The 22,940-nt window shown below is 41.0% G+C and overlaps 1 protein-coding gene across 8 annotated transcripts in view; it reads left to right on the top strand.

Moving 5' to 3' along the window:
• The window catches only part of col4a5 (collagen, type IV, alpha 5 (Alport syndrome)), a 251,079-nt gene extending 228,522 nt beyond the window's left edge, over positions 1 to 22,557 (top strand). For all 8 annotated transcript variants that reach the window (XM_043705032.1, XM_043705031.1, XM_043705036.1 and 5 more), the window contains 4 exons: positions 824 to 1,001; positions 2,733 to 2,847; positions 19,140 to 19,312; positions 21,232 to 22,557. In XM_043705032.1, the coding sequence (XP_043560967.1) occupies positions 824 to 1,001; positions 2,733 to 2,847; positions 19,140 to 19,312; positions 21,232 to 21,313 (548 nt within the window). In that variant the 3' untranslated portion in view covers positions 21,314 to 22,557. The remainder of the gene's footprint in view (positions 1 to 823; positions 1,002 to 2,732; positions 2,848 to 19,139; positions 19,313 to 21,231) is intronic.
• The last annotated feature ends 383 nt before the right edge of the window (positions 22,558 to 22,940 follow it).

Genomic DNA, 22,940 nt, shown 5'->3' with positions numbered 1-22,940 from the left:
ACAGAGCAGTAACCATGCTAAAATGAGCACACCCTATTCAAATGTACTTTAAACGGGGGTACTTAAACATGTGGGTTCTATTTGAATGTTTCTAATTACATTATTTATCATTACAATAGTAAGAGCCAGAACAAGTTGGGATAAAGAAAAGGCCATTGCACCAAATATATCCGTCTAATGGAATCTAACGAGGTTATCACAGTAAGAATATTACACTTTCATAGTGTATTTAACATGAACATTTCAGGAATATTTTTCTAAGCATGAGGCAGATCCAAGCAGAAACAACAAGCATTAGCAGGACTAGCCAAGGTATGGTTAGTTAGGTAAACATTTGCGGAAACATCTGATGATGAGAAATAGTGTAGCCAAATGCGGTGGTTTAAAAAGAAAAAGATTGCAATGTTGAAATGGGAGGATGGTGCAAAGTAAAAGAGTATCCTGAACCTTCATCTATATAGGGGACAAAGCTAACTGATAAACTGACTAGGGATTCTATTCACACTTGAGTTGAATGTTCACTTGTCCATTACAATACGGTCATGGTCAGTAACCAGATGACACAGATTTAAATCAATATGTTTTTAAGCAACACCTTGTTATGATTTGGAATGCACTGCCTACAAGAGTAAGGAAGCAGATTCAAGACTATCTCAGAAAAGAGAATTGGATACTTGAAAAATAAATATTTGGTGAGCAATTCAGAAAGATCCGAGGAGTGCAACGAAAAGAATAATTTGCCCAAAGAACTGACAATGGCATAATGGATGAATGGTCTGCTTTTTTTCTGTATGATTCTATGTATAACGTTGCATTGTTTCAGGAACTGCTGGGAGCTGTCTGCGGCGTTTCAGTACAATGCCATTTATGTTCTGTAACATCAACAACGTCTGTAACTTTGCCTCAAGGAATGACTACTCCTACTGGCTCTCAACACCTCAGCCAATGCCAATGAGCATGGCCCCAGTAAATGGGGAGAACATCCGACCCTTCATTAGCAGGTAAGCCTATATACCTATACTGGTTTAGGCTACCCTGAATAATGGGAAAAAGAATAGTGCACTTCACCATTTTAATATTAATCCAATCATTTTCTGCATGGTATGGAAGATGCACTTATGCCATACATCACACAATGTATTCCCATCATAATGCTCCACAATATGTATGAAGCTTTTCAAAACGATGTTCCTCCCTCTTCTGTTTTGTCAGATTCCAAGTGTAGTTCTTCATTTAGTTAATGAGCCTGAGAATTGGGACTGATGAAAGTCTCCAACAATGTTGTTCTAAATTGTACAGTCCTCAGGTGTTCTTCTACAGAGTGCTGAGGTTCACAACTTGGTAGACTGTTAGATTATTTCCTTTGTACTTCAGTAAACAACACCATTAATGTATTTTATTTCCTAATCCAATCATCTCCTTTCCTCTGCTGGAGGTGTTGACTTATGTTGAAGTATACTTCCATGTGTTCAGGACATTACTCATTGTTCCATATGTGAGGCTACTATACTGAGTGCCAACAGTCTTGTTGACTGTAGTGAGATCGTCATTTAGATGCATAGCACTGTGGGTGACTCCTCAAGACATCAACAGTTCTATAGGGTTTTACTGGCTGGGCCTGCTTTATTACATATCCCTAATTGGCCGCCTTCAGAGGTAGGCAATAAATGCTGGCCTAGCCAGTGATACATCCATCCCATGAATAAATAAAAATTAAATCCTGTTGTATCTACGTCCAATTTCCATGTATTTCACTGGGGACCTTTGGTTAATGATCAGAATTGGGAACTGTTGCAATATTTTATCCCCACCAACCCAGCCACATTGTAGACACTTGAGAGTTCTGTTATTGTCATCTAAACTGAGATCAGATAATGCAACACATATTGTTGACAGAGTCATTCATGCTCTGCACAACTCAATTACCTTGGCCAAGTCTAGTGTTGTACTACATTCAATAGTCTAATATTTCCAAACTCTGCTAAATAATTATTAGTGTTGAAAACACATCAGGACCAGAAACAAACCATTGCAATCTACTGAGTAAATCTCACATTTCAAAAACACCATTGAAAATTCTTGCCCAAAATAAGCAAGACCCTTAGGGCTCTAAGTAGACCAACAATGTATGCAAGATCCCAAGTGGCCCAGATGTTGTTAACACCCAGGCAGGAAAGCATGCTGGTAAAGTAAAGAGATCTGAAAAGGATGAACAAGTAATTCAGCCTCCACGTGAAGAGGGAGAACTGCTGCTGCTCCAGACTCCGCCCACCCAATGGACCAAAATGTTCCTGGCAGCCAGAATGGTTCTATGCCATTGATAATACAGCAGCTTGAAACCAACAAGCAACCTCTTTGGGATCTGCAACTCTGTCCACTTACATGTTAAGGTGTCCTAACCCTTTAAATGGAATGGGTCTCCAGCCAGAGGGATCTGGCTGGCTGCTTGCTATTAAATGTACTCACAGTAGGTTCAATCTTCACTAACACTTTTGAGATTGATCTTTTCTTCCTTGTTTGGAATACTACTTAGTTGTAGACTTTGGATCATAAGGAACATTTTCAGACATAATCATTCCTCACTCGAATATACAAACCGTAGAAGCAAAGGCCTAATTTTTCGTTCAGACATGTTGGCCAATTTGGTTGTGATGCCATAGCTAAAGAAAGAAACTAAAGTGAAAAGAGAAAAACAGTAATATAAATGTTAATCTTGATTTTACTTGTTATAGGTGCACTGTTTGTGAAGCCCCAGCCTTAGTAATAGCAGTTCATAGTCAGACTATTCAGATCCCACCGTGTCCAGAGGGATGGAACTCACTGTGGATTGGATACTCCTTCATGATGGTAGGCATTTTTTTATTGCTTCTTTGTCTATCTATCTCAATTATTCCTTTTTCCAGGATACTCTTTACAAAGACTGTGAGACAGACAGGCCTCAAAGCAGGCCAAAGTTGCTAAGTGTTACGAACTTAGAGGATAACAGTCTTGCATGTACTTCCTGCTATTGGACTGATTGTCAGATGAACGCTGGCAGTGAGTGCTTCAAGACAGGTCACATGACTGTCACAAGCCAGGAAACACCGTGGTATGATTTCCAACCAAACTTTCTCCTCCTTCATGAAAAACAAAATAAATCAAGATGCTTGGACTATCTTTTACACCGAGTTACCCAAGTTACCAGTGCCCAATCAATTGTTCTCATGCATTAGTAAAATCCCATACACTATTAGCATTAGTCTGTTTTTTGTCAGTCTCTTTACAGCATGTAGGATGTCAACTTTTGCTCAATTGTGTGCTGTTTAAAATAATGTGCTCTCTGGTTTTGTTTCAGGATCTTCTCAGTTGACCCTTCCAATTTATACTAGCCACCTCGTTCCTTTAGTTGCATTTCCTGTCATTTTTGTTTTTTAGTTTGGGTATCAATTTCCTTTATGTTCCTGCAGCTTTCTGTCTCATGCTGTTTGTTTGTCTGTTTGTCAGTCAATGAAGCCTAGCAGTCAAGTCTTGCATTGGGCTGTCAGACTAATCTGTCCTCTCGGTTGAGCATTGTTCCATGTCAACACATCAACTTTACTTTTGAAAATTTCATTTTTGAATTGCCGTCAGTGTAACTATACATGGTCTGAAAAGCTCATAAAGATGTAGGAAGCACTAGCATCAGTATGGCATTTCATATTCATTCAATACTCTGATTCTGCTCTGATTGTCACAAAGGTTACAAACCACTCATTTCCTTTAGAATTTACATTGTTAACCTGCTCGAAGTGAAGATTGAACCTTCATCTAACTCTCTCCTGTAGCCATGATTGATTTGACAGAATTGTCTTCTGCCATCTCTGTGGCAATTGTCTCAGTAGGCTTACTTGTTGTCTTCCTAACTCAAAACTCATAGTTAAAACAGTATTTTACTCACACTGAACATTCTTCCTTCTGTTTTACGTGTTGACCTCCACAATATTTGTAACTTGCCTTTTGGCCTTGATCTTTCTGCTGGCCCTTCTGTGGTTATTTGTTGCTTTTCTCTATACTGTCGTCCTTGAAAGGTCCAACATAATGTGTAGGCCTGAGCTGCTTATCAAAATAACTCGCAGGTCTGAAATGTTTCTCCACATTGTGGACAAACCTGTCTGTTGTTGCATGTATGCTTTGTTGCCATTGATTTAAAAGCTCAGAGCTTCTGCACATGTTTATACCTCCTTCTTCAAGAGAGAGATATTTTTCTAAGCAGTTGTCCATCAATAGGAGGATCTTTTGTGCCTGAGATGGGTGTCCGCACTCACAAGATTTGGTGAGCCATGTTAATGGAGTCATATATCTATGAAAAGGTCAAGTCAAGTCAAGAGTAGCTTTGTCATTTCTACCATATATATCGGATACAGTTAAAAATGAGACAGTACCCCCCAGGACCAGAAGTGCTACATGGACAGTGCAAACGACACGATCATACACAGGGTGACATAAAGTGAATAAGAAGTGCAAAACACGCAAGACAGCACAGTAATTCCTGCCACGACAAGACAATAGGCACAGTGGTGTATAAATTACAGTGTAATAAAAGAATGATAATTAATAAAACATTGTTCTAGTAGCAATTTGAAGTCATGCAAAGAGTTTCAGATGGAAGAGAGTCTGATCATCCTAATTTAAGGAGCCTGATGGCTTGGGGGAAGAAACTGTTGCACAGTCTTGGCGTGAGAGATCTAATGCTCTGGTATCTTCTGCCAGATGGCACGAGGGAGAAGAGTTGAGTGAGGGATGGGTGGGGTCTTCCACAATGCTCTTAGCCTTTTGGATGCACCGTGTGGTGTAAGTATTTGTAATGGAGGGAAGAGAGACTGCGATGGTCCTCTGAGCTGTCCTCACTATCCGTTGTAGGGTCTTACGATCTGAGATGGTGCAATTCCTGAACCAGGCAGTGATGCAGCAGCTCAATGAACCTTTTGTAGAATGTGGGTTCTTGTTCACTTACAGCTTACTAGTGAACACATTCTGTTCAGATGTTGCATTCAACTTAAGTTCAAAGCGGGCCTTCAAGGCTTTAAAAATTCCTGCAACTTATTTTTCTGCTCTTTGAAGTGATTAAAGTGGAAAATGCTTTTTAACAGTCTGTCTCCGACAGTAATAACAGTTGTGGCTGTGCTGGGTTGTTAATTAAATCTGTCACTATCTCATAGCAAAATGGCAGTTTGGGCTCATATTGCCTTTAAATTCAAGTGACACCAAGAGAAGAACCGATAGGTATTGCCCAGTCTTCCTGCAGTAACCTGCTTCTCTGTTCCTTTTCTGTGGGTTCTTGTGACCTGCAATAGTTTCAGCAGATCTGAACATTCCTAATTCTACTTCTAGTAGCTGTGCTTCAACATTCAATCTCAGTGCCATTCTGGTACCATGTTACCAGCTCTTGGGAAAACAGTCTTGATTGTTCTCTCCCTCTATTAAATTATTTGTAAAGTGGAAGGTTGTAGTGATTGTCCCATGTCAGAGATCACATGGCTAACTGGTAGAGTACCAAAGGGATTAATGCTGCGGCCACCATCATTTCCTGTATTAATGACTTGGATGAGGAAAGTGGACATACTTTGCTCAGGGTTGTGGATGACATAAAAATAAGTGGGAAGGCAGTTGGTGAAGATGGCACAAAGATACACAGGGATATAGATAGGTTAAGTGAGGAGGCAAAAACTTGGCAGATGGAATATAATGTAGGAAAATGTGAGATTATGCTTTTTGGCAGGAAGAATAGAGGAACTGAATAGATTTAAAAGGAGATAGACTTCAGAAAGCTACAGAGCAGAGCAATTTGGAAGCCCTTGTCAATGAATCACAAGAAGCTAGCATCCAAGTTCAGCAGGTAATAGGGAAGGCAAGTAGAATATTGGCCTTCATTTCAGAAGGAATGGAATATAAATGTGGGGAGGGTTTGCTAAAACTGTACAAGTCACTAGTCAGACCACAGATGGAATACTGTGGACTGTTTTGGGTCCATTTTCTAAGGAAAGCTACACTGCCATTGAAGGTAGTACAAACCAGATTCACTAGGCTAATATCAGGTGTGGAAGAATGTCTTTGAGGAGCAGAGAGTACATTGGGCTGATAGTCATTGGAATATAAAAGAATTAGAGGCCATCTTATTGAAAAATACAAGATCCTTATATGACTTGGTAGAGTAAATGCAGAAAGTTTGTTTCCCATTGTGGGAGAGTCTAGGACCAGAGCGTATAACCTCAGAATATGGGATTGTACACTTAAGAGACGTGAGGGAGTATCTCTTCTTTGAGAGGGTTGTAAATCTGTGGAATTCTTTACTGCAGAGGACTAGAGTCATAGAGATGTACTCCAGGGAAACAGACCCTTTGTTCCAACTCGTCCATGCTGACCAGATATTCTAACCTAATCCCTTCCCATTTGCCAGCAATTGGCCCATTAAACTCCAAATCCTTCCTTTTCATATACCCATCCAGATGCCTTTTAAATGCTGTAATTGTACCAGCCTTCATACTTCTTCTGGCAGCTCATTCCATAGACGCACCACACTGTGCGTGAAAAAGTTGCCCCTTAGGTCTCTTTTAAACCTTTCCACTCTCACCCTAAACCTATGCCCTTTAGTTCTGGACTCCCCCAACCCAGTGAAAAGACCTTGTCTATTTATCCTACCCGTGTCCCTCATGATTTTATAAACCTCTATATGGTCACCTCTCAGCCTCCGATGCTCCCTGGAAAACAGCCCCAGACTATTCAGCCTCTGTCCCATTTTTTATACCCTTATGCTCAAGAGATATACACTAACCTCAGTCTGCATCTAAGTAACATTGCAATCAAATTTCCAGATAGGATTTTCTGTAAAAGTAGAATGTTAGATGCAAAAATATACAAGAGAAAATTAAAATTATACTAATCTAAAATGAAATGCGGTTTCTCACATAGGGGAATCTAATACTAGGAGGAATAGTTTCAGAATAAGGTGCCTCCTATTTAAAATGATGAGGAATTATTTCACTGAGGGGTGTTAATATTTGACAATGAGCAGTGGAGGCTAGGTCATTATGCAACTCAGCCTTAAATATTTTCAGATTTTTTTTATCAACAAGAAAGTATTGGGTTCCGAACAGCAAGCAGGAAAGTGTTGTTAGGGTGACAACCAGATCTGCCTGGATCTTACTCGAAGATGGAACAGGCTCAAGAGGCTAAAAGGCCTGTTCCTGTTCGAACTTCTTTTCTTTACAATCTCAAAATTTGAGACCCTGCACTTGCCTAACAACCTCCGTAGGAGGAAGCAATGCTTTTCAAACAAGCATGTGATGCCAGCTTGAGAGATAATTAATGATTTGTACAAGGAATTGAATGCAATATCTCCAAATTTGCAGCTGACCCTAAGCTGGGTGGCAGTGTGTGCTGTGAGGACGATGCTAAGAGGGTGACTTGGACAGGCTGGCTGAGTGGGCAAATATTTGGCAAAAGCAATATAATATGAATAAATGTGAGGTTATCCATTTTGGTCGCAAAAATGGGAAGGCAGATTATTATATGAATGGTGGCAGTTTAGGAAAAGGTGAGGCACAACAAGACCTGGGTGTTATGGTGGAACAGTCGCTGAAGGTTGGTATGTAGGTGCAGCAGACAGTGAGGAAAACTAATGACATGCTCTCCTTCATAGCGACAAGATTTGAGAATCGGAGTAAGGATGTCTTGCTGCAATTATACAGGGTCCTAGTGAGGCCACACCTTGAGTACTGTGTGCAGTTTTGGTCTCCTAGTCAGAGGAAGGACATTCTTACTATTCAGGGAGTCCAGCGAAGGTTCACCAGACTGGTTTCCGGGATGGCAGGACTGATATATGAGGAAAGACTGGATTGACTGGGCTTGTATCTGCTGGAATTTAGAAGAATGAGGGAGGGGGTCTCATAGAAACATATAAAATCCTGATGGTACTGGACAAGCTAGATGTGGGGAAAATGTTTCCAATGTTGGAAAATTCCAGAACTGAGAGTCACAGTCTAAAAATAAGGAGGAAGCCATTCAGGACTGAGATGAGGAAGAATTTCTTCACTCAGAGTTGTGAACCTGTGGAATTCTCTCCCACAGGAAGCTGTTGGGGCCAGGTCATCAGATACATTCAAGATGGAGCGGGACATGGCCCTTGCAGCTAAAGAGACCAAGGAGTATGGGGATAGGACATGAATAGGATACTGAGATTGCATGATCAGCCATGATCGTATTGAATGGTGGTGCAGGCTCAAAGGGACGAATGGCCTAACCCTGCATTTATTTTCTATGTTTGCAGTCCACCTCCAGGGCAAGCAGTCTGTTGTCATAGTGCTCATTGCAGCCATGTAAATCTTTGTTCCAGTCTGTTTCCAGACTGCCCCTGAAGAAGCAGTAATTTTGGTGAATCTGCAATCCTTAGAAGCATCATGCCTTGCACAAGAGTACATGGCTTTCTCATTTTTTGAATCAACACCTACAAAGAGCTTGACGATGTTTGTTCAGATTGTATAATACCCCAATGATCAAAGCATCATTGATTGAACATGCTTAACTGCAAGTGTTCCAGATTGGCAAGGTACTGCGCATCAGTCTGTGGCTTATGTACACAGGACTAAGTAAGTTGTTACTGTCATGATGCTATTATTACATTCTTGCCTTCAATTCCTCCTTTGTTTAACTTGGAAAAGAAAAGTGCAAGATTGAATCTCTGGGCTCTACTATTGGTCAGCTTTAGGACAGTTGTGTAGCATCCACATATACTTGTCAACACAGACACTATGTCAGACCTTTTATTTGGTCCAAAGTTTCTGACTCAGATATCAATGGCACACAGCAACTTCCATGCTATTCCATTCAATGTGGTATACTTTCATTAAACTGCTAAACAACAGTACATACTCACAGCTGCTTGAAAGTCCTGCAAACTTGGATCTGTGCCAGGTTGTTAATCAGTTGCAGATCTCCAGGTACATTTTTGGAGCAGGAGACCAAACTGCTCAGCTGACTGCAGCAACAAGTTGTTTTCCAATATTTCTTTCCACCTTTCCCTGGTGATGACTGTGTGCCTTATAATACCTGTTACCGATCCTTTAATTGGTTTTCAACTACTTCGAAGCTGTTGCCAAATGTACATTTTCTGGGCCTCTTTTCAAGGCTTATGCTGAAGTAAATAGAAACTATCATCTGGTGTATTACCTCTGACATCTTTATTAATTTCCAATGTTGAGTGAAGAAGGCATTATTATCATCATAGAAATAATGAGTCACAGTTCCCTCCTAGTTCCAGAACAGTTTAAAAATGAGCAAGTCTGTGGCTTTGCCAATACTGCCCATTCTGCCTTTATGTTCTCAAATCCACAATGCAATTCATCAGCAAGTGTACCAATTTATCCTTTGATGTTCCATTCCAGCACCATCAGACAGGATTCCTGCACAACCAGCTTATATCTATTATTATGAAAGTGAAGAACAATTACAAAATTCAATGGGATTAATACAATACAATAGTAAATAATGCATTGCCAAGCAGAGCTTGCAGTGTGTTCATGAGAACGAGTGTGTGAGCTTGTATATGTGTGTGAGCACTGATTTACAACTATAAGGTCCATAGTGAGCAACCCAATAGAAATTACAACACAGGTAATTTAACCAGACTATTCTATGTCAGCATTTACCCTCACCCCAAATTAGAATTAAGCATGCGATAAAAATCTGTAAAACAATAATTCAAATGCTTCAATGGATATGAGACTTCCTGTGGTATAGCTCAGCCAAAGTGTTATGTTTAATTGTGTTGTACTGCATGGAGACGCAGACTACACATGGAGGTGCCAGAGGAATTTCGATTTGCACCATTCACCAAATGCCAGTTCGAGGCACGTGCAACTGTTATGCCAACTGATACAGTTTCTGATTAGCCTAATAATGGAGATGTTCAGGTTAGAAAAAGCTTAACTTGGAACAAAGAGTTATGTATGCTGTTGAGTGCAATTGTCTTCGAGCTGAATAATTATAAGTTGGTTGTGCAGGAGTCCTGATTCGTGGTGGTGGAATGGAAGGTGAAAGGTGGAATTGTCGAGTCCTTAAATTTTCTAAGGGAAAGGATGTGAATAAAATGGCAGAGACAACTGTTATTGTGTCCATTGTACAATGTCTGCTAACCGCTCACATTGTAACAGTCTTGCAAAATGGTCTTTGTAAATATACAGCATCGACGTTACAAATAATACCTGCTCCACAGAAAGCGTAATGCTGTATCTTGCTCTTTTTCACTTCAAATCATCTGTCAGACCTAGAGGAAGAAAAGTGAGCATCCTGGTATAGCTAGTATGACAATACTTTCTGTGCAATGGACAAAGGGACAAGGGTTTCAGTTGAACTACAAAGCTGACCAGCTACTCTCAGAGCCACAAGGACTCCAGAGACATTTAAAACTGGTGGTGGAGCACAACTGTGGGACACGTTGCCCCATTTCTAACACCTGCAGTTTTCTCCTGCATGGGAGAAGAATGCAAATAGGAAGCCCACAACCTGAACTTTTGACCAACCTGCTCAGTTGCAGGGTTCAGTTGTTGAAGCTGGATTATTAAATCTATTCAAGATGGAGATAGATTCTTTCTTTTTGTAAATATATTTATTAGCAAATTTTTTTAACTTTACAAACATATAAAATTATTGAAAAATACAATCAATAACAAATATCATTATAATAAAAAAAACAAATTGCAACACAACTACTGCCTACTAACTACTAACCTATCCTATAATACAAAACAAATCCTAACACTATGCAGGAGATATATCCTTAATCATAGAGTCATAGAGTTATACAGCATGGAAACAGACTCTTTGGTCCACTTGTCCATGCTGACCAGATATCCTAAACTGACCTAATCCCATTTGCCAGGACTTGGCCCATATCTTACTAAACCCTTCTTATTCATGTACACATCAAGATGCCTTTTAAATGTTATAAGTGTACCTGCCTCCAGCACTTCCTCTGGCAGCTTGTTCCATACATACACCAACCTCTGTGTGAAACAAATTGCCCCTCAGGTCCCTTGTACATCTTTTCCCTCTCATGTTAAACCAATGCCCTCTAATTTTGGATTCCCTACACTGGGAGAAAGACATTGGCTATTCACCCTATCCATGCCCATCATGATTTTATCACCTCTGGAAGGTCACCCCTCAGCCTCTGACATTCCATAGAAAATTGCCCCAACCTATTCAGCATGTCCCTGTAGCTCAAAGTCTCCAATCCCAGCAACATACTTGTAAATCTTTTCTGAACCCTTTCAAGTTTCACAACATCTTATCTAAAGCAGCCTCATCAATGTCCTCTACAGCTCTAACATTGATCCAAACTCTGATACTCAATGCTGACCAGTGAAGGCAAGCATGCCAAATGCCTTCTTCACCACCCTAGTTACCTGTGACTCCACTTTCAAGGAACTATGTACTTGCACCTTAGGTCCCTTTGTTCAGCAACACACCCTAGGACCCTGCAGTTAACAGTATAAGCCCTGTCCTGATTTGCCTTCCCAAAATGCAACACCTCACAGTTATCTAAATTAAACTCCATCTGCCACTCCTCAGCCCATTGGCCCATCTGATCAAGATCCTGTCATACTCTGAGGTAAGCTTCTTCACTGTCCACTACACCTCCAATTTTAGCGTCATCTGCAAACTGACTAACCATGCCTCCTGTGTTCACATCCAAATCATTTATATAATAGACAAAATGCAGTGGACCTAGCACTGATCCTTGTGGCACACCACTGGTCACAGGCCTCAAATCCAAAAAACAGCCCTCCTTGACATTGTGTCCTATCTACAAGTCAATTTTGTATCCAATTGGTAACTACCCCTGGATCCCATGTGATAACCAGTCTACCATGCAGAACCTTGTCAAATGCCTTGGTGAAGTCCATGTTGACCATGTCTATCACTCTGCCTTCATCAATTTTCTTTGTCACTTCTTCAAAAAACTCAATCAAGTTAGTGAGACACAACTTCCCATGTACAAAACCATACTGAATCTCGCTAATCAGTCCTTGCCTTTCCAAATGTATATAAATCCCATCCCTCAGAATCCTTTCAAACAACTTACCCACCACTGATGTAAGACTCATTGTTCTATAGTTCCCTGGCTTTTCCTGAATAATGGCAGCACATTAGCCACCATCCAGTCTTCCAGCACCTCACCTGTGGCTATCGATGATGACAAATATCTCAGGAATAGGCCCAGCAATCTCTCTGTCATAGCTTCCCACAAAAATCTGGGATTCATCTGTTATGGACTAGGCCAGACCACTCAAAACATTCTTAAGCAGGCAGCCCCAGACCATAACTTTGCAATTTGTTTTGGTAAGTGTACAGTGAAAATTACTCGGAGTAAGATAGCTAGGTTGACTACTAGATTTTAAAACAGACAAAAATTTACTCACAAAATTACACAATGCAGCACAAAGAACAGAATAAAGAGCCCCTACAGAAGTCAACCTATCCAAATAGACCTCATTATGCTGTTCCGAAAATACACAGCAGTCCCAATAAGCACTCTCCCTTTAAAAACCAGTATAAATGGAACACATGCTTACAGGTTGAAGTTGAAGGGCAGAAAAGAGAGAGAGTTCCACACAGCTCCCTGATGAACCTCCAACCAGTTGAAGACTGAACTAAAACTGCTCAGCTCAGCTCGAGAGCTGACCACTCCCCTTTCATTATACAGGGCTCATTTAAAACAAAATTTTCTCCTCAATTAAAACATGACCACTTTGGCCTGAAGTTTCATCTGTTTACACATCAACAAAAGGCTTCTCAAAATCCTTTTCATCTCTGTACCAAACCAGACTGATCGGAGCCCGGCCCAGTTTATTGCCCCTCTGAAGGGAATCAAGTTCAGAGTCTCCTTGAGCCAAGGAACAGCGTTTAGAAAAAAAGGGACTAGCTCTGTGACACACCTGATCAGTCCTGATAATCTACCTTTATGCATTTTAAGATGTCCAGCTCCTACTTTTCAGTTATATAGATACTTTTCAAGACATCACTAATTATTTCCCCAAGCTCTCTACCTTCCATATCCTTCTCCACAGTAACTACTGAAGTGAAATGCTCATTTATTATTGAAATAACTTGACAGAGGCTGAAATGCCAGCACCATGTAATCCTTTATTTTCATGTGGAGAGTTCTTGACATTGATACAGGGCTCCCTGATTGGACCAGATTTATAGCAACAGTCAGGGAACTCACAATCTATGAGGTCTACCTGGGCGACCTCATTACAATCACTACAAATATCTCACCCATCTCCTGTGCTGCCACACATAGATAGCCTTGTTGACCTTTAAGGTGCCCTATTCTCTCCCTAGTTACTCTTTAACATATTTGTAGAATTGCTTTGAATTCTCCTCAACCCTATTTGCCAAAGATATCAAGTGTCCCCTTTTTGGCTGCCTGAGTTCCCTGATAACCCTCATAAATATACTTGGACTGCCCTTATACTTCTCTAGGAATTCATTCAATCCAAGCTGTCTATGCCTGACATATGTCTCCTTTTTCTTGACCAGATCCTCAGTTTCTACAGTCATTAAGCATTCTCTGTACCTACCAGCCTTGCCCTTCACACTAAAAGAAACATACTGCATCCGAACATTTGTTACTTCATTTCCAAAGGTCTCCCAGTATCTCACTGCCCCTATACTTGCAAATAGCCTCTCACAATTAACTTTTGAAAGTTCTTTCCTAATACTGTCAAAATTGGTCTTATTCCAATTTAGATATTTAACTCTTAGATCAGGTCTAATCTATTCCATAACTATTTTAATACTAATAGAATTATGATCACTGACTCTAAAGTGCTCACCAACTGATGCCTTAGTCACTTGTCCTGCCTTATTTCCCAAGAGAATGTCAAGTTTTGCTCCTTTTCCAGTAAGTATATTATGCACTGAATAAGAAAATATTCTTGTACACTTTTAATAAATTCCTCTCCATCCAAGCCCTTAACACTTACAGTAATCTCATTCTACATTCAGGAAGTTAAAATCCCCGACCATTATAATCCTATTAGTCTTATACATATCTGAGATTTCCTTATACATTTGCTTCTCAGTTTCCTGCTGATTATTTTGGGGGAGCCCTATAGTACAATACCAATAAAGCAATCATCCCTTTTTTATTTCTCAGTTCACCCATATAAGGTCACTGGACATCACCCAGGAACAACCTCCCCAACAGAAACAGAAATTACTAGAAAACTCAGTAGGTCTGGCAACATCTGTGGAGAGAAATCAGAGTTAACATTTCAGGCCCAGTGACCCTTCCTCAGTACTTTTTCTGTTTTATATCCTCCGTGGGCAGCACGGTGGCACAGTGGTTAGCACAACTGCATCACAGTGCCAGAGACCCGGTTCAATTCCCGCCTCGGGCAACTGTCTGCGTGGAGTTTGCACATTCTCCCTGTGTCTGTGTGGGTTTCCTCCGGGTGCTCCGGTTTCCTCCCACAGTCCAAAGATGTGCAGGTTAGGATGAATTGGCCATGCTAAATTGCCCATAGTGTTAGGTGAAGGGTAAATGTAGGGGAATGGGTCTGGGTGGGTTGCTCTTCAGAGGGTCGGTGTGGACTTGTTGGGCCGAAGGGCCTGTTTCCACATTGTAAGTAATCTAATCTGAGTACAGGTTTAGTGTTTTCCATAACCAAAGACATCACTCCCCCTCCTCTCTTGCCCTCCTTTCTGTAGCATCTATACCCTTGAACACTAAGCTGCCAGTCCTGACCTTCCCTGAGCCACATTTTTGTAATATCTATGATATCCCAGTCCAATGTTTCCAACCATGTCCTGAGTTCATCTGCCATACCTGTTAGGCCTCTTGTATTAAAGTAAGTGCAGTTTAACTTATCAGGCTTACCTCATTCTCTGCCAATGTCTTGCCTGCCTTGACTTGTAACTTGCTCCTCTTCCCTTCTGTATCAGCTGCAGACCTATCTCTTTTGTCATGATCTCTTAGAGTCTCCCCTCCCCCCTTACTAGCTTAAAGCCTTCTGACTAGCACTAGCACCAGGATATTGGTCCCCTTCTAATTCAGGCACAATTTGTCCTTCTTATACAGGTCACTTCTACCCCAGAAGAGATCCCAATAACCCAAAGATGTGAATCCCTGTCCCTTGCACCAGTTCCTCAGCTATCATCTGCCCTATCCTTCTATTCCTAACTCACTTGCAGTAATCCAGATATTACTGCTTTCAAGGACTGACTTTTTAAATTGCTGCCTAATTTCCAATGTTATCTCTGCAGAACCTTGTCTCTTTCTCTTCCAATGCCATTGCTACCAATGTGTAAAATGATCTCCTGCTGGTCACTCTGCCCCTTTGAGAATATTCTGCACCCTATCTGAGACATCCTTTACCTTGGCACCAGGGAGGTAACATACCATTCTGATGTCTTGCTGTCAGTCACAGAAACGTCTGTTTGTGCCCCTGACCAGAGAGTCCCCTATCACAATTGATCACTTGGTACCTGACATACCCCTCATTATAGTAGAGTCAGTCTTAGTACCAAATACCTGACTGTCAGTGCTATATTCCCTTGAGAGGCCATCACTCCCGTTATTATCCAAAACCGTATACTTGTTTCAGATGGGGATAGCCACAGGAGACTCCTGTATTATCTACCTACCCCTCTTCCCTTTCCTATTAGTAACCCATCTACCTGATTGTATCTGCAGTTTTTCAATCTTCCTGAAACTGCCATTCACTTGTAAATTCCTCATTGCCTCTAACTGGAACTCCAACTGATCCATGTGATCCAATAGGATTCACAACCAAACACATAACCTCCAGGAACTTTGAAATTCTCCCTAATTTCCCATATCCAACAGGAAGAACACATTACTAAAACCCATCTCTTTTGCATCTTAAAAAAATCTACAGACCAAGAATATACTCAAAAACGATCACAACTCGCTTCTCAAATACTCAGCATTAGCACAGTCTTACTGCTCAAAAAAAACTGCTCAGGGATAACTTAATGCCTTTCTTTTATATTAAAAATTAATCAAGAGACAGATCTCAGTAAAACATTTTAAAAAAAAACTCCTACTTGCTATTGTAGATTTACTAAAAAAACCCAACAGATTAAGATTTATGCGTTTTATAAGTCTTAAAATAAAACACTAAACTGATCAGGCTTTGAGGTCACTGATCACTCCCAGCTGCTGTGTGGAGTGGGGTTCTCATAATAAGGTCTCCCAAGGTCAACTATTATACTGCACTGTTTGTTTTCCTTTGACCTATCTCCAAAGAAGTTTGTAATTTCACAGTCAGTCAGCTGTGAAAGTTCACTGCTTGATTCTTTTCATGTATTCTTGTTGATCTCTAGATCCATTCACCGACTTCTCCGTGTGGTCAAACTCCTAAAACTTCATCTCCTGCCATTATGGGGCAGAAAGCAGGAAACTGGAGATGAGGGTTATCAGATCAGCCGTGGCAGAGCAGACTCGATGGGTCACCTATTTCTGCTCTTATGTCTTATGATCATGGTCTTGTGTGCAAGGAGCCCATTAATATAATTTCCATCCAAACATTGAGATAATGGGAAGCACAGTCTTCATAAATTTTGTCCAGCTTCTCCATAATGTGGTTCACTCTCCCTCAGAGGAACTGTAAACCTTAGTGTGGATTTGACAATGTTTCAAAGATATGTTCAAAATGTTTGACCCATTACCCTCCATAACAACTCAAAATCAACTCCTCCGCCCTCACCCATGCCCTCTATAGCCTCTATGTGAAATCATTGCAAACGCTTGCCCACCCTCCCCACTCCACATACTCCATTTGCCCATCAAATTCTCCAAACTAACTCCTGGCCTGACATGCCCATTCATCTGTTTGCTTGGGAGCATGGAGGAGGTGAAAGTGGATGGGGCTTGGAAGAGCGATAGGTGTGAAGGATTACCACTCTCTATATGAAATCCTCAAATGTGAGAGTTGTCGAGTGGTTTTGCTATAGGGGCTGGGTGAGGAGGCAGGCCCCTAGTCAACCTTAACTGGAATTGGGATCTAACCCATGCTGTGAGCACCACTCTGAATTGCACACTAGCTCTGAACCATCACCTCCTCTCACGTGAGGGCTGAAGGGCCAAACATATAATCAAACAACTGGGACAGAGGTCCTAGGGAACAAAGGCAGACCTTTTAACCAGCCTCTCTGACACTTGGCCAATCCTAAGGCCATCTTAGGTTTTTTTGGGGGGCCGTGGGCCTAACTCTGACATGCATTCTTCCTGTCCAGACTGAAGATCCCACAACTTTCTACTGAGCCTCTTCTGTATTTGAGAAACCCTGGTGAGGTTTCGGAATTTCTTTTACCATAACTAGACCCTGCTTTATATGGAGTCATAGAGATGTACAGCATGGAAACAGACCCTTTGGTCCAACCCGTCCATGCCGGCCAGATATCCCAACCCAATCCAGTCCTACCTGCCAGCACCCAGCACATATCGCTCCAAACCCTTCCTATTCAGATACCCCGTAGGTCTCTTTTATATCTTTCTCCTCTCACCCTAAACCTATGCCCTCTAGTTCTGGACTCCCCGACCCCAGGGAAAAAACTTTGCCTATTTACCCTATCCATGCCCCTCATAATTTTGTAAACCTCAAAAAGGTCACCCCTCATCCTCTGGCGCTCCAGGAAAAACAGCGCCAACCTGTTCAGTCTCTCCCTGTAGCTCAAATCCTCCAACCCTGGCAACATCCTTGTAAATCTTTTCTGAACCCTTTCAAGTTTCACAACATCTTTCTGATTGGAAGGAGACCAGAATTGTATGCAATATTCCAACAGTGGCCTAACCAATGTCCTGTACAGCCTCCCAACTCCTGTATTCAATACTCTGACCAATAAAGGAAAGCATACCAAATGTCTTCTTCACTATCCTATCGACCTGCGACTCCACTTTCAAGGAGCTATGAACCTGCACTCCAAGGTCTCTTTGTTCAGCAACACTCCTTAGGACCTTACCATTAAATGTATAAGGAGGAGAAAGTGAGGACTGCAGATGCTGGAGATCAGAGCTGAAAATGTGTTGCTGGAAAAGCGCAGCAGGTCAGGCAGCATCCAAGGAACAGGAGAATCGACGTTTCGGGCATTCGACGTTCCTGAAGAAGGGCTTATGCCCGAAACGTCGATTCTCCTGTTCCTTGGATGCTGCCTGACCTGCTGTGCTTTTCCAGCAACACATTTTCAGCATTAAGTGTATAAGTCCTGCTAAGATTTGCTTTCCCAAAATGCAGCACCTCGCATTTATCTGAATTAAACTCCATCTGCCACTTCTCAGCCCATTGGCCCATCTGGTCAAGGTCCTGTTGTAATCTGAGGTAACTCTCTTCGCTATCCACTACACCTCCAATTTTGGTGTCATCTGCAAACTTACTAACTGTACCTCTTACGCTCGCATCCAAATCATTTATGTAAATAACAAAAAGTAGAGGACCCAGCACCGATCCTTGTGGCACTCCACTGGTCACAGGCCTCCAGTCTAAAAAACCACCACCCTCTGTTGTCTACCTTTGAGGCAGTTCTGTGTCCAAATGGCTAGTTCTCCCTGTATTCCATGACATCTAATCTTGCTTATCAGTCTCCCATGGGGAACCTTGTCGAAAACCTTACTGAAGTCTACTAAGATCACATCTACTGCTCTGCCCTCATCAATCCTCTTTGTTACTTCCTCAAAAAATGCAATCAAGTTTGTGAGACATGATTTCCCACGCACAAAGCCATGTTGACTGTCCTTAATCAGTCCTTGCCTTTCCAAATACATGTACATCCTGTCCCTCAGGATTCCCTCCAACAACGTGCCCATCACTGAGGTCAGGCTCACTGGTCTACAGTTCCCTGGCTTGTCCTTACCGCCCTTTTTAAACAGCGTATATGTTGTTGGAATTGAAATGGCCAGATAGTCCAAACTGCCAAACTCCTGTGAAACACACCACCCATGTGAGGCAGTTGTGTGGACCTATTTTCCATGCCTGCCAATGGTATACTTAGCTTACACCCAAACTTTCATTCTAAGGACAATGACAATAATATTGTGACATCTAATTATTAAATGAGTTGAAATGTTTTCTGTTTGGTGTTGTTGCTGTTCACAGCACACCAGTGCTGGTGCTGAAGGATCAGGCCAAGCCTTAGCTTCTCCTGGTTCCTGCCTGGAGGAATTCCGATCTGCACCATTCATCGAATGCCATGGTCGAGGCACTTGCAACTATTATGCCAACTCGTACAGTTTCTGGCTAGCCACTGTCGAAACAACGGAGATGTTCAGGTGAGAAATATCTTAACTTGGAGCAATGAGTTATGTGCACCTTTGAGTGCAAATGACTTATCTGCCTTTAGCTAATGGTACAATTGCTAAACTGTTTACTGCTGCTGTTTATAAATGAAGCTGTTGCCTTTCGTCAAGTTGCATTTCCACATCACCAAGAAACCTCTGGCAACTCACTTCAGTGGTCGGTATTTATGTGTAAATCTTGGCAGTAAATGTTAGACTCTAGTGTTTTACATTTTGACGTTGGATGAGATTTTCCACCAACTCCCCAGTACAAATAATTTTGAAAATGAGATTGTATTGCCATGAATAAAATTAAACTGACTCTAGAGGTGATCATATTGGAGGGTGAAGCAGGCTGAAATTGTTGAATGACCTCCTCCTGCTCCTGCTTTGTATGTTCCTTACATTTGCCACTGCTTCTCCAAGCTGGCTGAACCTGCCAAGTACTCCCCAACCCCCAACCAAGCCACTGTCTCCCATGTCTGTGCACAGACCTGAAAATTGACTCTGCAATGTCTCAACTATTTCTACTTTTTTTATTCATCAGTAAGGTCCTCAATTGTTGCCCATTTACACTTACTTTTAAGAAGGTGGTGGTGAAATGTACTCTAGAACTGCTGCAGTCCATGTGATGAGGAGCACCCACAGTTCAGTTAGGAAGTGAGTTCCAGGACTTTGGCTATGAAGGACAAAGGATATTGTTTCAAATCAGGATGGCTTAGTGGGAAACCTGTGGGTGGAGATTTCTCATACATCTACTGTTTTATTCTCCTTACTGGTAGAGGTTAAGAGTTTGGTTGGTGCTGTCACAGGAGCCTAGGTGAATTACTGCGGTGTATCCTGTAGACATGCACTCTGCTGGAACAAGGCACAGGTGGTGAAAGAGTGAATGTTTAAGGTGGTGGATGGGTTGTTAATCAAATAGGATGCTTTGGCCTGGGTAGTGCCAAGATTCTTAAATGTCATTGGAGCTGCACTCATCCAGGCAAGTGGAGAATATTCTTAACATTCCTGACTTGTGTCTTGTCAATGATGGACAACATTTGAGGAGTCAGAAGGTGAGTTACTCACTGCAGAATTCCCAGCCTCTTACCTGGTCTTGTAGCATTATTATTTATATTGCTGGTCCAGTTGGGATTTTGGTCAATTGCAAGCCTCAGGCTGTTGATGGTGGGAAATTAAATGATGGCACTGCAGTTAATTGGAGATGATCAGATTCATTCCTCATTCTGGAGATAGTCATTAACTAGTAGTTCTACGATGGAAATGTTTCTTACCATTTATCAGCCCCAGCCTGAAGGTTATCCAAGTCTTGCTGCCCCCAAGTGTAGACTGCTTGTGTATCTGAGAACTTGCAAGTGGTACTCAGCACTGTACAATCATCAACCAATCCTCTCAGTCCTAACTTTATGTTGGAGGGAAGGAAGGTCATTAATGAAGCAGCTGAAGGGTTTTAGGCCAAGGACACAAATTCACACTCCAGAGGACTCTTGCAGTGATATCTGAGAACTGAGAGGATTGGTCTCCAACAACCACAACCATCTTCCTTTGTACTAGGTGTGAATCCAACCAGTGGGCAATTTTCTTCCAATTTACATTTACTTCAACTTTGCCAGGACCTGATGCAACACATGATCATATGCTGCCTTGATTGTGAGCCCTGTTACTCTCACCTCTTGAATTCAGCTTTTTTGTTCATATTTAGACAAGTTGGCATGTTATAATCTTCCCCCTACTGTGGCTGCAACTGAATAGCCTGCAAAACTTCAGGGCATGTCTTCTAGTTTGTGCAAGTGCCTTATGGGGAGGAAGATGTGTTAATGCTGGGATGTATAGAAGGGTGAGTTTTCTGTGCAGATGCCTCTCATGAAATCCGGGATTTTCTTTTTGCTTTTATCTCTTTCTTACAACAGTAAACCGCAGTCGGAGACTCTAAAAGCTGGTGAACTCCGAACACGTGTGAGCCGCTGTCAAGTATGTATGAAAAGGACGTAATGCATTGGCTTCCGGCATTGAGACAACAAGTGAAATCGGCTGAGAAGAAGAAATCCAGCTCAATAAGTAAAAACTGTAGGGCGCTCTGTCTTCCATTTACAATGGTGCTACTGTGCGAAGCAAAAACAAACACAAAAAAAAATAACTGTTCATACATAATATTTGTTTATACGTACCTCATGTAAAGAGTAATCAGTGCATTTTGGAAAGGAACAAGCGAGAAACTGCAGTGTTGTGGAATGAGAAACAGTGGTGCCTCCTATTCTTCTGAGTGGGAAGAGGTGACCCCCGTAATGGCACTTTCTTCAAGAGTAATGCACTGAAAACACTACAACAACAAGACTGCTTACACCAACGTTATATTTCTGTTTGTTTTTGAAAGCAACTTTTTCTCATGGTGCTACTAACCAACTACTGCATCCAGGTTCTTAAATATTAATAATTAATAATCAACCTGTTATTTCCTTGTTTTTTTTTGTAAGTACTGAAAATGTGTATATGATGTATCCAGGCTTTAATCACTTGAAGAATTTCAGCATCACAATTATCACCAATAACATCAATTTATGCTTCACATATTACCGGCTCAATTAGCATTTTTATCTATTTTTGTTAAAAGTAGCAGAATTGTGGAAAAAAATGCAGTATTTTATACTATTGGATTCACTTTACGGGATTTCCCACTTTACTATCAAACTACTGATTTTTATTTTGCTTTTTAAAGACAATTTGAAAATTATCCCTCCTCCCACCCCTTTGTCCTTTTAAAACATTATAGGCTGCAGATTTCAGTTAATAAAACTTATCTGGAAATTGTAAAAAGTTGTATTTGTAGTTATGATCAGGGTTTTTAAAATGGAAAAATATACACTGTGCTACACAATTACAGCTTTCCTAAAAGGCCTTTAAATGTTAAATATACTTTTTTGTACTGTCTGAAATTATGTAAAATGATTAGCCATAAGAAGTGCCTGTGAAGAGAGACTGAACTGTGTTTATAAACAATTTGCAATCAAATCATACCCCACTCTATCTCAGCACTCTGCCTTCCTCCTGGCATTGTTACCATACAGCAAACACAAAAAGGTTACCAAAGGTTATTTTGTTTTATTTCAGCCAAGATATGTCTCTCTCCAAAAGTGTTCTTTCTTGTATATTATCCAGGACAGTTCCAAACAACTTTATAAAACAAAAAATACAAAAAAAAATACACAAATCTGAAATAAAGGAAATATTGACTTAAAGTTGCATTGTCTAACTATTCTTTTTACTAACTTATAAAAGTGATTTGTAAAATAATTTGTTTCTCTTGTTTAAGCAAGTTTTCCATTCTCACCCACATCACATCCCACCATATATCATCTCCCACCTTCACAGACCATATGTCTCATGGCCCCACTGTTATTACCCGGGGTAAACCCCCTCTGCTAATTTAAATTCAACACCCAGAAATAAATTCACCCCGTCCTGTAATCTGTGAAAATTTGAGAGGCAAAGAATTATCCCAAAAGTCACTATTTAAAGAAAAAAATTAACAACTTTAATTTTTTAAGGTCTAACAGGAAATAATTAACTAACAACTATTTACAACTCATTTATTTAACCTATTTTTTACTTTCCCTTCTAC

This window comes from Chiloscyllium plagiosum, chromosome 15 (genome assembly GCF_004010195.1).
Source record: "Chiloscyllium plagiosum isolate BGI_BamShark_2017 chromosome 15, ASM401019v2, whole genome shotgun sequence".
Classification (NCBI taxonomy): Eukaryota; Metazoa; Chordata; class Chondrichthyes; order Orectolobiformes; family Hemiscylliidae; genus Chiloscyllium; species Chiloscyllium plagiosum.
Note: the sequence above shows the minus strand (reverse complement) of the source record. Positions and strands in the feature narration are given on the sequence as shown.